Source organism: Phymastichus coffea, unplaced genomic scaffold, assembly GCF_024137745.1.
Source record: "Phymastichus coffea isolate CEN01 unplaced genomic scaffold, Cenicafe_Pcof_1.1 PCOF00093, whole genome shotgun sequence".
Taxonomy (NCBI): domain Eukaryota; kingdom Metazoa; phylum Arthropoda; class Insecta; order Hymenoptera; family Eulophidae; genus Phymastichus; species Phymastichus coffea.
This window is the reverse complement of record NW_026706904.1, coordinates 298,881-313,638: the sequence shown is the minus strand read 5'-3', so window position 1 is coordinate 313,638 and position 14,758 is coordinate 298,881. Positions and strand designations below refer to the sequence as shown.

Genomic DNA, 14,758 nt, shown 5'->3' with positions numbered 1-14,758 from the left:
ATCGAAAATTAATCGCACAACTTTGAGCAGGATTATAAATATTTAACGCGGGTTATTTATCGAGGGACGACGCGCTTTAAAAAGCGGCAAGATTCATGCACGCGCATACACGAAATTCGAAAGCCAGGAGTTTTGCCGCGCGCCGCGTAATAAGCGGCCGAGCGTCTTTTCTGCGCGCTGCGCGCACCCGAGCGATTATTCGGAAGGCGCGAAACAGGTTTCCAGCGGCTGGGAATCGAAATCGCAGAGTCTTTTTGCGCGGCAGTGGCTAGCAGCGTGTATGTATAACGACGTCGAAGAGGTTTTCCCGAGACGAGTCTCTCACTCTCTTTCTCTCAGCTGGCTGCATAACGGTCCTCGCGAGAGAGAGAGAGAGAGAGAGAGAGAGAGAGAGAGTTTCGGAAAAAAGTTGAACCACCACCACCGCCGCCACCGCTGTCGCCGCCGCCGCCGCTACCTCCCCCTCCTGCCCCCGACCTGTGCTGCACCTTGCCTCTCACGCGTGTGCGGCTACTTGACTACTCTGCACATATATAGAAGAGATCCGCTCGCGAAGCCAATCGAAGAGCGTGTGTGTGAGCGCACGCACGCATAGAGAGGATGCAGCAGCGTATAACGGGGTCGTGTCAACGGGTTCGAGCCTCGCCGCGCGAAGTATATACCTGGCACTCTATGCATGCACGCCTTCATATCTTCTTGGCCGATCCTTTGCACGCTCTAAGTAGGCCGATCAGCTTCCTGCTCACTCTCTCTCTCTCCCTCTCTCTTCGATTTCCTTGCGCCAAACACAGGCTATACAATGCTAAAACACCCTTGGTACCGAGATGCACTGCTCGTTCACTCTGCTTACTATTCCTTCGATTTGCTCCTTATTCGTAAATATAGGTTTAATCAAGGTTTCAAATCAATGACAAGCCATCGTTTACGTCAACTTTTGTTTATTGAATACAATAATCAAAGTGGTAACACTATGCTGGTGATACTTTTTTTCTATTTTTCACGTAGTAAATTTATCGCATTAGTCTAATTATTAATTTTTTTTCCTCTCCAATGATCCATTTTTACAAGGTAAAAATGTAGACGAACGACCTTAAGTTAATAAAGTGTTTTCTGTTTTTCTCTTAATACGAATATATGCATTTATTCATTCATATGTGTATAAGTATTGATTTATTGATTTACAAATATTGCAAAAGTATCTCAATTAGAGTGAGTGAAAAAAAAGAAACCATTATGGAAGGTAGCTTATATTCTCGCGTGTCCGGTGAATCTTTGCCGATGTTTTTATTTTATAGTGCCTACGGTGTTATTTTAATTCCTCGCCTATGTGTACGCAGCTACAATGCAGCGCTCATAGTGAATCATTGCAGATTATTCATCTAATCGAAATTGGCCTCCGAAAGAGTACTTCGCTATTTAGCAATATTCAGCCGATGGAGAAAACGATTCTTGTATACGTCTCAAGGCTGATCATTATATTGTTTCTACAATCTACAGGTATTCTTGCTAATCGTCTAATCTTTTTTTTATACTAACTGATATTAAAGAAAGGGCCCAAATCAGTTCGTTTCATCATTGAAAGGCCTATAAAAAGATAATTAACTCATCCTCAAGTTATCGTAAGATGTACGAGATAATCATTACAACTACAAGCATTTTAGAAATAAATAAGAGAATTTGTTGTTTCATTTATTTTCCATCGTAATTTTCAGAAACTTGATCTTATTGTTGCTCTTGGCATGTGCGCACATATTTCTTACTCGAGAAAATATATGCGGACAATTTAAGTAACAAACATTGAAGTAAATTACTGATTTTGTCGTTAACGTCAGTTTTTATGTTTTCAATAAATATTAATTACAATCTGACAGGCCACATTGTCGATCTCTTCATTATCTTAACGTTTCGCTATGAAACTGTAGCCTCTCCAAGAAACTTTGCTGAAGAGCCTACCAGTTTGATAGCGAAACTTTGGGCAAATAAAGAGATTAATAATATTCAATCGTAGTTATTATTTATTGAGAAAGTTGTTTTGTTTTTATTCTTGAAATATCGAAACTCATGAATTCCTTATATTTCCTATATATCGCAATTTGTGTTGATGAATGAAATCGAAAATAGGAACCGTCAATCAAACCCTAACTTTGTCAAAATAGTAGCTATTTAATTTGTCTTGATATCAAATGAAATAGTCTTTCTTTTCTTCGTTCATTATCGAATTTCATAATTCACTTCGTTAACTAATCATAAATGATATTTTTCATTGAATGTTTACCGTAAAAAGAAATTATTATCTATTACCGTTACGTTTATAATTACTTACACTCAATTCTTTTCTTTTTTTCTATGCATAGATATACTGGCAGTTACAGGTTTAGACATGAAATTTCAATCGATACCAAATTATTAACTATGTACTTTTAACAACCACATTCAAAAAATTCTCTTTTACTTACAAGTTTTCTTTATCATTGAACGCTGATGAGAAAGAAGTAAAATTTTCATAAGTACTTTCAATTAAAAAATTAAAAAGAAATTAATTTTCATAAAAATGATTTGAACAATAAAAATAATTAATATAAATTTGGTCAATTAGCCTGCTTTTTTTTACTTTTACATTAGTTTTCTTAGAAAAGTGTTAAATTGACTTGGAAATGAACATTCCGTGTTTTGTTAATTAGAAAATGTATGTTACAGAACAAACATTGGCGGTCAAAAGTAAACGTAGATAATTATTATAAGTATTGTTTTTTATTACTATAAAATTCGAATAACGCAATTTTGATCACGTTTATATATGTACATGGTAATAAAATTCAATTAGACAGCATGTAAAAATGAGCAAAAAACAAATTTCCGGTGATAATTTGAAATGATGGTTATGAGAATGGACTGCAGTTTGTACTTTATAAGTTTTTTTTTCGAATGTGCACTTTAGAAAAGATACATCAACTAATTGGTAGTCTAATGTGTAATTGCACATTGCCTGTATAGTAGTTGTCAGTATTGGGAATGTGTTCCAAAAAGTATACACAAGTACACAATAACCAATATCATATGAATCTTAATCTAAGTTTGGTTCAGTAGATGTTTAGTCCTATTACGGTTATCCTAAGCTAGAAGGCAGAACGTCAGTCCTGGCTTTTTCTTTTTGTTAATGCCTCTTTCAACCTTATTTTAGTTCATCTTATTTTAGCGTAACCGTAAGCAAAATAAACTGAATAGTCTGTGGCAAGTTTATATAGGACATAAGTATGTAGAAAAAGTTTATATTTCTAGATTTTTTCTTCTTTGTTTTGTGCGTCATATCGTAACAACACGTATGAAAATAACGGTTATTATACGAATTTATTTTTCACGATTTTTATGAAACTAATCTATCATATGTTTATTAATAGTATAGCGTTCAAAGAGCTCTGAATAATTTGAAGAGGGTTCAAAGTATTGTGATATCTACAATTGACCACATTATCATATAATGTATAATTACGATCGAGATACAGAAAGAATAAAAATCCTATTTATCGAATTATCATAATACTGAATTCATATTGTTTCCATCATTAGCAGTTATCAGAATATATCGTAATTAATAGAAAGTTTTGCAGATTATAAAACGTTGTTGTCAATAGTGATAGTTTGAAAGTGTTGAAAGTAATTTTTAATCGAATAAGCTTATTTTACAGCGTATTTCAATGATTGGATGAAACGCTAAGCCGATCAATATTATGATTTCAAGTTAATTGCTCGTAAAATAAAATCAAGACTCACTCGTTTGCAATGGATACTCATACGTGTACGCAAAGAAAATTACAAAGGTGAAAAATATTTGACGAACTCTTAAGGAGATAATATACAGTCTGATCAGTTATGTAACATTAAGAATAAAGTTTTTTTTCAATGTTTTACTTTTATATTTTTTCACTATATAATATAACAATTATTTATTACACGGTTCTATCACACATTTCAATCTACTATTCAGCATAATTTGTTTATTTACTTGTTGTTGTGAATCGCTGCTTACAATAATTATAGTAAATAATCTAAACTACTTAAAAAATCAATAGGACAGTTAAGTAAGTTGTATCGTTATTAATCAAAGTCAAAAAAATTCAAGTAAATCTTATGAAATCTGAAAAGCAAATAAGCTCGTACTAATGCATCATGATTCTCAAGTAAGCAATTTTTAAAGCTCTCTTACAAAACTATAATTCATTGGATAATCGCTTAGTAACAATTCTCTCAATAAAATTGTTAATTCAAACAGCATTATAATAATACTTTTAATATTCGTATCCATGTGTTTGTTTTTTTTTCTTTTTCGTAAAAATATATATGTATATATATAAGATTAAAAATTAAAGTTTACTTCAAATCGTAAAGCTAAATAATTGAGATACTACAAAGAAGTTACTGGTGTATCATAGAAAATAAGGATTCCTACAAACAATCGATCGAGAATATAGAAGTGTATTATCAAATGAAAGGCCATTGCGCGAAATGAATCCTAAAAAAGTCGGAGTAAAAGTCAACAGGCTCCAAATGAATGATTATAATATACTTAGGCAGTAGGTGAGACGACAAAAAAATCTCCTCTCAAATCGCTCGATTATCACCTTATTCTCTATGCAGAACAATCAACAAATTGACGACAAAAGTAACGTCGCTTATCATCGATAGTAATGGATCAGTGGCGAATGTACAGGTTGCTAAAAAAAAAGATCATCGACGAAGAAGAATAATCAAAGTGTGATATAATAAATAAATTGTTAAAAAAGTGAACGAGAGGGAGCTCTGTGGCGGATATTTCATGGTAGCAGTGTAGAAAAGAAAAGTCGAGTCGGCCTGTAATAGAGGCTTACCATCGCCCCGATGTCACTGCGGGACGAGGCTCGGTCGGTGAAGTAGTGCACGACAACGAAACTCAACGCGAGCATTTATTCAGCTGAGACCAGCCCACTGGATGAAGTCCGGCACTTCGCGCACTGGCATGTCGCGCGCCAATGCCTTCACCCTCAGGTTGCGGTCCTCCGTCAGCAGCACCACGTCTCGCTTTACCCGCCTCGGCTGGCCCTCCTCTGCAACACAATTCGCGCGTTTCTTTCATTGCGGCACAGCTCGCTTCCTCGCCCGCGACCACGATATAAACGCGTCTCGATCTCGTCGCGGTGAGCGAGCCTGCTATTAAAAGTCCAGTCTCTATATGTAGGCCGGCGTCATCTCACTTTGGCAGCGTGTAACGTGCCTACTCGACGTTTAACACAGAATGATTTCAACTTGAAACGTTCGTTACATAAACATGACCGTCGAGCACAGAGATGAGACTCGCTTGAGGTCAGATAAACTCACTGAGATACCGCTCGCTATTGACTTTCGTGTATACGAACACTGCTGAAAACTTATTATCTGCCGCGATACGAAAAAACTTCATGCATAGTTAGTCAGTCCTCCTTCCTCTCGGACTTACCGCTAACTTGATCCTTATTTGATTTGCATAGACTTAAGCACGTAGCAAGGATTCTGTCGTCGTTGCCCGTCAAAGCCTCCTGTAAAATCGTTAGAGAAAAGAAGACGAGAAGCAAGATCAATAATTGACGTCCGCGTGGATTTCGACGTGTACGTAACCACTGAAACAAGTCCTTTTTACCTCCGTCTCGTCCTCCTCGACGGTGAACGAGCTCGAGGCGAGCACCGTTCCCTTGGTTGTCAGGCACCTGATCGCCGGATTTCTGCTCCTGGCGAATGCCAAGCCGGCCTTGGCGTTCTCGGCCACTCGGGCCACGTGTCCAGGATTCAGTACTGCCTTCGACATTGGCCCGCAGTCCCGTGGATTGGCTCCCTTCGACAGACCCTCCAATTCGTTCAATACTGAAACAAACATCAGCCCAGCAATGACATTTGCAGCGCGATCCACGCGTTTCATCATGCAGAGCTTCAACGAGGAAAGCGTTTGTAAACTCATAATTGCGGCCGTTAAAATACGAGTGCAGTTCGCCCTCTAGGCGCAAGCGTTATGAACACGTTATCTCACTTGGTCGCGCCTGGTAAAATCTGTAATTTCACGCAGATAGTTATCATGTTGCAGCGCGACGCGAAGGGTTTTTTCGGCTGGGGGGATTGGCTGGTACGTTTGAATTTCGACGCCCTCCTTCGCCTCAAATTGCTCGTTTTCTTCCGTCGGAAGGAAGGAAAGAAGGAAGGGCACGGTAACCGCCCCCTCAGGGTAGGGGGGAGGAGCGCGAACTTTATATATATCTTCGATTTTTATCGTAAAAGAAGCCCTCGAGACCTTTCCACTGCTTATTTTACGAGCTTGGCAAATGTTATTTCACGGCGAGCGCAGCGGTTATATTTGAGGAGTTTTGCGAACCGACCCCGATTTAATTTCAACAGCCGCAGAGATAATGTTTCGAATTCAATTTCACGCTGCAAATTTTCGATGACCTATCGTTCGCGTAAGGCTGATTGGATTAAATGATCCAGCCTCGCTTTCGCAGCCATGCTTTCACAATGGAATTCACTTGGCGTGTACTGTTCCGGCGAAAGCACTCGGGGCTGTTCAAATGAAATCAAGGAAATAAAAATTTGAGCGCTTTCGGGGCAGCTAGGGAGGGGGGGGGGCAGTACGACTGGAAAAGAAAAGCGAAATGGACGAAGAAAAGAAACGGAAAGGAGATTGGGAGCGTAGAGATGGCTTTGCCGGGGACAAGACTCCCGAGGGACCTGCGAACCTATTCAAATAGTGCAAGGCAGTCCTGTGCTCCCCGGCGAGTTGTTCGCCGCCGCGTTGGCTTTGCAAAAACATCTAATTTTACGAGCGCTCGATTATGCGGCCGCTAGCTGCGATGAGGCGTCTTTGGCACGAGCAAAATGAAGCTAACCAAAGGAGCTGTCCGCTCGACAGAAGAAAACGTTACGTGTTTGCTCTGCTTCATTTTCATCCAAGTACAAAATTAATCGATTTCTATTCAGTAATTCAATCTATCGTTCGTAGATTTGCTTCAAAGCATGAGAAAAGGCGGCAGCGAAAACAGCCATCAACGCGATGAAGCATCGTGGAAAAAAAAACAAAGGTCGTATAGGAGAATGTATGTCGGGGCATCAAAATTAAATACAGCCTGCAGGACGGCGGCGGTCTCGTTGGCTGCGCGGCCAATCAAACAAACGAACGAGCCTCTAATCACGACTGGCTCGCGCAGATGAGGAACGAGAGAGGAGACGAAGATCAGAAAAAAGAGCGCCGCGAGCCGGCAATTAAAGCGGCTGGATTTATCCTCCGGCGCGCGTTCGAAAATGATTCTGCCGCGGTTGCCCAGTCCGCTGCCTCGCCCACACGTGTCCGCGTTCGCAGTCCTCGATCGAGAGAGAGAAAGAGAGAGAGAGAGAGAGAAAGAGAGAAGGAGGCCTGCCTGCGTCAGCCGGCCGTGAGAACCTAACTGTGAAGACTCACCGTTGTTCGCCAAGCTAGACGAGCGTAGAGTGGGGTCGGAGGTCACTCGCGACCGATTTTGCACGAATCGCGCTGCGGCGCGCTCCTAACGGCGACACTTTATTACGCGCGGCTCGCGCCGGCGCCGAATTGTCCTCGGCTCTCCGCCCGATCGTTACAGCTTGCGCGATTTCGGGCTCGAGATCAGCGTTCCTCGCTCGATCGACGAAACGGACCGGTCTGCGATGATCCTCGCTCGAGACTAGGTCGCGCCGCGCTCGGCCCTATTTCTACTTCGCTCGAATGCCTCCTTCGTCGTTCTAATGCTGCTGCGATCTTCGCTCTGACGCTGTGTGATTATTCAACGACGCTCGCCGCTTGCCTACGAATTTCTTTTCGGCATTCTAATCTAAATCTTAGTTTGATTTATCGACGGTTGTCAAATTACTAGAAACATGGCTATCGACTTAATTTAATGGCTACACATTCTTCATATAATCAAACATTTCACCGATTTCGATAATTGATTTTAGAGAGCACAAACTATAACTTTTTATGGACTTACGTCAAGTTTTGCAGTTGCGGAGAAAATAATACACTTGCCATCTAATGGTGCCATCCGAATGCACGATGGTACAACGGCAACAATACACACACAACACATAAACGTTTTGGCTTATTTTCTATGTGTTAATAGAAAAATACTTGAAAAATTGAAATTGAACGAATAAAATTGTAAGCAATAGCACTGAAGCATTTCTTAAGCATTGCATATTAACTTTACAGTAGTATAAATATTATGGATGTTTTATTTTCAACTTGACTTTTTTCAAAAGTATTAAAGATTCAACGAATTCACGCACACAACGGAGTCATTCATTCCTTTTTCCAACCATTCGGTTTATTGAATTCATTGTATTCTCCTTTCTCGCGTACACACCATCCGTTCGCCTTTATCTAGCGTTCACGCATGCCCGACACCGCCCGCCGAAGCAACCCATACAAATCTTGGGTGAAAGGGTCAGACGAAAGTCGCCGACCAGCGAAAGAGCGAGAGAGAGAGAGAAAATAACGACAATCGCAAAAGCCGAATGCGACGATGCACAAAAGAGTTGAACGAATCGATAATATATGCGCGCGCCACATTCTCCAGCGAAGCGTTAATGTTCGGCCAAAATGATTTTGAATATCCGCTGCTCGAGGCGCAACAGCATCGCAGCGCGGAGTCTGGCGTATCTCTCGCGTCGATTAAATTTTAATTTGCAGAATACATGTTTGCGAAATGCGTGCGTGGATTTTTTCTTTTATAGATTTTATAGATGCATTTTAAAATTGATTTGGACGAGTTGCGCTACACTCTAAGCTTTAACGCACATGGACAAGTATTCATTGAAAGGCTTTCTTTTCTTTTAGTCTGTCTCTTTCATTTGCCCCTTGGCGAATATCTAACAGCGCATCGACATTATTAATGAAAGAAACGCAAGCACGACACGTTAAAAAGAAACGGCAGAGGGAGAAAAGTTACTACGAGTTATTAATAGCAGGTATGAGCCACCTATCGCACGAAACGCACGACGCAACGAGGGAAAAATCGGTAGCGTCGAGCGAGCCGCGTCGGCTCGTGCGACTAGGCGCGCGGACGAACGAGCGTAGCGTCCGCGCCCGCGCGCGACAATTCGCGAGCGTGCGAGGCGCCGCGGAAATCGGCCGGCCGGCTCGGCGGCAGGCAAGGAGGATCGCCTTTGATGGGCACCGCCGAAACGGAGGAGCGCGACGGCGCAGCAGCGAGCGCCGGGACGTCCGTTAGCGCATGCCGCAGATTATACGCGGATATAATGGGGGGATAAAATTCCCGATCGGCGAATTCGCGACTACCGTTAGGCGCGTGTGCCGCTGCCGCTGCCGCTACGTCGCGCGCGACATAATTAGACGGCAATAATACGCCGTTACGGCGGCTCGGCGTAAAAGCACAGGCGAGCTTCCGTTTCCTCCGCCGGCTCCGCCGCGGTGCCCAAAAATCTCTCGGGCGTCGAACGCGAATTAATTGGGCTCCTGCGCGTGCTTTGTACTCGCCGAGCGGAGATACGATCGTCGACGGTCGTCGTCGTCGTCGTCGTCGTCGTCGTCGGCGTCGGTTCGCCGATTGTTCCGCGACTCGTTTCTTTCCCACATTTCTTCCTCTGCGTTTCCGCGCACGCCTCGCTACACGTTATTTTTCTCATAGCAGAAATTTGTGTAATACGCTCGGATTCAGGGAGAGCCTCTCTCGGCGAATTAATGCGCCGCGGTCATTGTTCTCTTGTCGCGCGAGCGCGCGGCTGCGTAACTGTTGTTCGACACACGCGCACGCGCACGCACGCCCGCGCGCGTCTCTATCGTGATTTTTTTTTTCAAATTGGCCGAATCTCGAGCTAATTCACGGCTTGGCGAACGGCAGGATGAGCGTGGAACAACCGTTGGCTGCAGATTGTAGGCTGCCTTTTTTCTTCTTCCTCCACGCGCGTTTCTGCCTTTCGGCGGTCCCGCGCCGGCGCAGGGGATTCTCCCCGATGCTATCGGAGAATATTCCCAATCGAATGAAACGTCGGCCGCCGGCCGAAACGACATTTCGTATGCATTAGCCTGCCTCGGCGAAGATTTCCACTCTACTCCATTTTCCTTGCTGGCTCTGTTCGAGCGGAGAATACGGATCGCGTCCTCGCGGACAAATAAATCAGCGGCCGCGAAGCGCTCATCGACGTAAACGGATGCTCGAATATAATTGTGGAGTCGCGGCGCTAAAACAGCGATTCGAGGGACAATCGCCGCCGCGGCCGCTATCACCGATGAATATCTGGCTGCTCTCGGGCAACAAAGGACAATCGAGTAAAGGGACGCCGCGTCAGACGAGGAAACGTTCGAGCATTTATCGTCGGCTGATTTGTCCTTCCCGCGGAGGAGGCGCGCGTGAGCAACGAGAGCTCGGAGCGCTGGCCAATAAATACGCAAGCGCGGCGAGGATTCCAGGGGCCCAGGTGCGCCGCCGCCACGGCGATCACGCGGCATTGTTCGGCCGCGCGAGGTCAGCGCCGATATCGCCTTCCGGCAGCGAGCAGGTTGCACAATGAGTTTGTTTCGCCGGGCACCGCGACAGATATATCGAGGGGCGTAAGTCGTCGCCGATTGATGGAGACCTCTCGCCGCGGGACAACCCGCGGGGACAACGTCGCCGGTGCTTTCACTTCCGACTACTCGCGCGGCAGCTCTTTCAATGGGGGCTCTGCCGCATTCAGCCAGCGTCGTGTTCCACTTGATTCGATGAGAAATGGCATTGCTAAACGCACTCACCGCGGACAGACATACGAGACAATTGCGATGGAACTCACCAACTAGCGGCACCATCAGCGTGTAGATTGGCTGGGCTCCGGCGGTCGCCTTGGCGATGCTCTGCAGCTGCGCCAAGTAGTCGATGAAGCAGTTGGTATCCGGTACCAAGTGCTTCGGCCTCACCTCAATCTCCACTGACAACGACGACTTCTGCAGGATGGCCTGGAACAGCGAAGCAACGGGATGCTCGGTGAGACGCGATTTTGCTTTTTTAGGATGCGAGCGACTTTTCGGGGCCCTTTTAGCGCCGCCCCGCTCGGTTTTCCATCGCAACGACGCCGAGCCGAGCAATCGGACCTTCGACACCTGTGCGCGCTCATCGTCCGCCAACGGACGAGCGCAGGTCCGCGCGCGCGGGCGACGCCAGATGCGACTACCTACGTATTGGCCGACTTCCAGATTACCACTATAACTGACCCCGAAACATATTCGTTGCATTTTCAATCTGGTTCAGTTCCGTCGTAATCACGCCAGCCCTCATTCGTAGGCTTTTCCTCTGCCAAAACTCCTCATCTGTTCTAAATTACACATTTCAACACAGAGAGAAATGATCTTATAAAACTTATTACAATTCTGACAAAAACTACTATATAACGTAGTAAGTTAGGGGCATGCTTGTTTTTTAGGAATAATATTTCATCATGATCAATTTTCCTATGCTACATATCAATTTTTACTTAAACTTATGGTAAATATTTCTATGTATTACTTTTTACTATGTTTCTATTAAAAATAAATTTTACATCTAAGAAGCCGAAAATATTTTTTTCTGACCGACCCTACTTTATTTACTTTATACCGACATTACTTTCTCTTAAAACACATATTCCTTTTATTTTTAGATACTTTATTTTCTTAAGCTATCATAATTTTCGCTTGATTAACAACAGCTAAAGAACAATTTCGCTCGCGTACTTTCGCTTACAATGAAACTTTTCATGCAAGAAATTTCTCTTATATACTAAATGTCCATAGTTTATGCCGCTTGCAAAATACCGGCAAACTATTTCAATTCAATTTGACACTATCTGTGTTGAAAAGAGTGAACTTACGACAACGTTGGAATTGGCGACCAGTAACTTTTCCTACGTGATGTAGTAAAATTTAATTAAAAGTATAAGACAAATTCTTCAAGCTTAATAATTTTTACTGTAGGAATAACAATTTTTATTTTATCACATTACCATTTTTACTATTACTCAAATTTACTATGAAAAATAGCAATTTTTATTATAGCGGTATAATATTTTTTCAAAGACGTAACAATAAATATTAGAGTTATAGTAATGAATCTTATAATTGTAACAATTAACTAATTTACTTAACTAAGTTTTGTAGTAGTTTTTGTCACAATTGTAGTAAATTTTATAAGGTCATTTTTCTCAGTAAATGTGCTTCGACCAGTTAGTTTCGCGATATTCGGATCGAATATTATTTAAATGGTCAACGTATTCGACGCAGGAATTGACATTTATGACGCAAAATAAACAATCGCCTTATTCTCAGAACACGTTGTTGCCATTACACAATCTTCTAATGTATTCATTACACGTTCTATCGAAAAAACATAAAAATTTAGCTGCAAAAAGAAATAAAGACGCGTGGCAAAAGAATCGCCCTCTAGCAGTTCACATTGAATAACATCACTGTCGTATGTCATCGACGTTGCTTGGAAATTGAAAGTGCATGTATATTTAACGTATATTTCACTGAAGTAAAATAAAAAAGCTCTGATCGATTCGAGATTGCTTTAAAAGAGAACGTCGCTACGGATCCTAAAACAAGCCACATATCACGCGAATTAATGAAAGAGAGAAGAAAAAAAAATGGATAACGAACGACGTGCGCGGCACGCTGGGCATCGGAAATTGGAAGCGAATCGAATGGAAAGCGCGCCGATGAAAATAAAAAAAGGCCGGAGCGAAGCGAGAAATAAAAGTGCGCGCAGTATTTGCAAGCTCTTTGCCGTCTACCGGAAAAGCATTCCTAGACGCGCTTACTTACGAGGTACGCGCAGGGGGTTTTCGCTCGAGTAGGGAGGCCGTAAGTTTTGCCTCCGTGGTCTTTGGCGTCGGCGTCGTGAGAACTCAGCTGAGATCACGAGCGCGAGCTGCTTGGGACTCCCGGCTCCCCTGTGCATATTAAGAGCTCCCCTCCCCCCGCCGCTTTCCTCTCTCTCTCTCTCTCTCTCTCTCTCGATATACCCAGCCGTGTGTGTGCACCGCGCCATACGCCAACATTGTAAATGCGCGACGTTCAAGCGCGCGTTCGCGGTATCGGGGACGATACGTCCCAGACACATCCTATACAGCTCTGCCGATATATCAATGAAAGCCATTTAGCGCTTTGCGCACACCTCTTTACGACCTTCTTTTTCTTTTTTTTTTCCTTTCCCTCTGGCGCGCTATTTTTAGAGTGCCGGGGCGCCAATTCACAGCACGAGTATTGACTGAACAAATTCGTTGGCTTTCAAATGCCACTGCATCACCTTATGCATTTTTTGACATAATTTATCGTGATGCAGATGGAGGTGGGATAGCTCTCGATGAAACGGAATCATGTCAAAAACGAAATGTCAACGACGTCAGAAACAAAAAACTCGTGGAATAAATTTCTTAAGACAGGACAGAAAATATGGGAGGAAAAGCACAAAGATAAGAATGCGAGGATTCGGCATCCTCGCGAGTCGGTGATTACAACAGCAATTCAAGGTTTCGCCAAGTAAAATCGCGGTCAAGTCCAAGCGCGTACGGTCGGCTTTGCACTAATTTTCTTTCTTGATTCTGTGGGTTTGCGCGGTCGTCAAATTAACGAGAAAGCCAAAAACCTCGACGGGCTACGATCGGAAGGTACAACCGTGAAGAGCCTCGAAACCGAACGAGCGCGCACAAAGACTCGGTGTCGTTCTTCGCGCGCAGCGCAAACTAACAGGATAACTTTAGACCATAGCTTTTCGAGTATATATAATCGCATTCATAAAGGTGGTGGTGTAATGGGCCTCGCAAATCAGATTGGGAGGCGCCTCGAGGGTTCCCTCGTAAAAAGCCAGCCCAAGACGACAGAGTGGCGCGCGGCGTTATGGCAATTGCCACGGGGCGCTGATTTAAGCTCGGAGCCCGGCGACGACGTAAATTTTCGACTCGCGCGAGAGGTCAGGAGGTTGCGGCGGCGCGCGGCCGTGCCGTTGTCTTTAGGCCCGAGCGGCAGTTTTACTGTCCGCTGATGATCCTACGAGGGTAATGATTTGCCTAAGATATTGTGCACTTCGCTCGGTGGATTCATTGCTCGCCGCATCACCGAGCCAAGCCTTTTCGCCGGACGCTACTCGCGCGCCCGTCTGCCTACGCACGCGGCTTGTATTTCAGAGCGCTGCGCGACGACGCGCTTAAAATCACCTGCCTGACTTTTACGCTTTCCAACGTGCTTTTCCGCATTCTGACCTCGGGACCACCCCCCCCCCCGCTCTTCCCGCCATTAGCCCACCGCGTTCCCAATTTCTATAAATACTTTGCCACGTGTCTGAGAGCATCGTTTTTTGCGCACGCGCTTCATCTCAACACCGACGAGTGTCACTTGGAAGTTAACAGTCGGCGTGAAACGAGCGAATGGTCTGGCCCATCGGTATAGGTACAGAGCTTGACTTGTCTCTATTGTTTAATTGTTTCTCTCTATTAGCTGAGTAATCGACAAAGCAAAGAGGAGGCTGGTGCGCGTACAGTTTGAGCCTCGCGTGATCGTCGACTGCCGCGTTATTACATTGGCTATACGCACACCTCCTCCAGGGAGGAAAAGGAAGAGTCGAGTGGCGAGAGACGCAGAGGAAACGTGCGACAATGTCAATGTTTGCTGCTCGTTGGTGCTCTCTCTCTCTCTCTCTCTCTCTCTCGCTTCAAGATCCTACGTACACGTGTGTGCGTACGCGTGCAGCAAGATATCCATGTCGAGAGCCCACTGGACCAG

General features: G+C 44.1%; 1 protein-coding gene across 3 annotated transcripts in view; it reads right to left on the bottom strand.

The window, feature by feature from the left end:
* Positions 1 to 934: 934 nt before the first annotated feature.
* The window catches only part of LOC131669455 (telomerase-binding protein EST1A-like), a 102,287-nt gene continuing 88,463 nt past the window's right edge, over positions 935 to 14,758 (bottom strand). For 2 of the 3 annotated variants that reach the window (XM_058944330.1, XM_058944329.1), the window contains 4 exons: positions 10,798 to 10,960; positions 5,651 to 5,871; positions 5,471 to 5,549; positions 935 to 5,081 (listed from right to left, as the gene is read on the bottom strand). In XM_058944330.1, coding sequence (XP_058800313.1) covers positions 4,945 to 5,081; positions 5,471 to 5,549; positions 5,651 to 5,871; positions 10,798 to 10,960 — 600 coding nt within the window. In that variant the 3' untranslated portion in view covers positions 935 to 4,944. The remainder of the gene's footprint in view (positions 5,082 to 5,470; positions 5,550 to 5,650; positions 5,872 to 10,797; positions 10,961 to 14,758) is intronic. The other variant, XM_058944331.1, reaches the window with a different exon arrangement.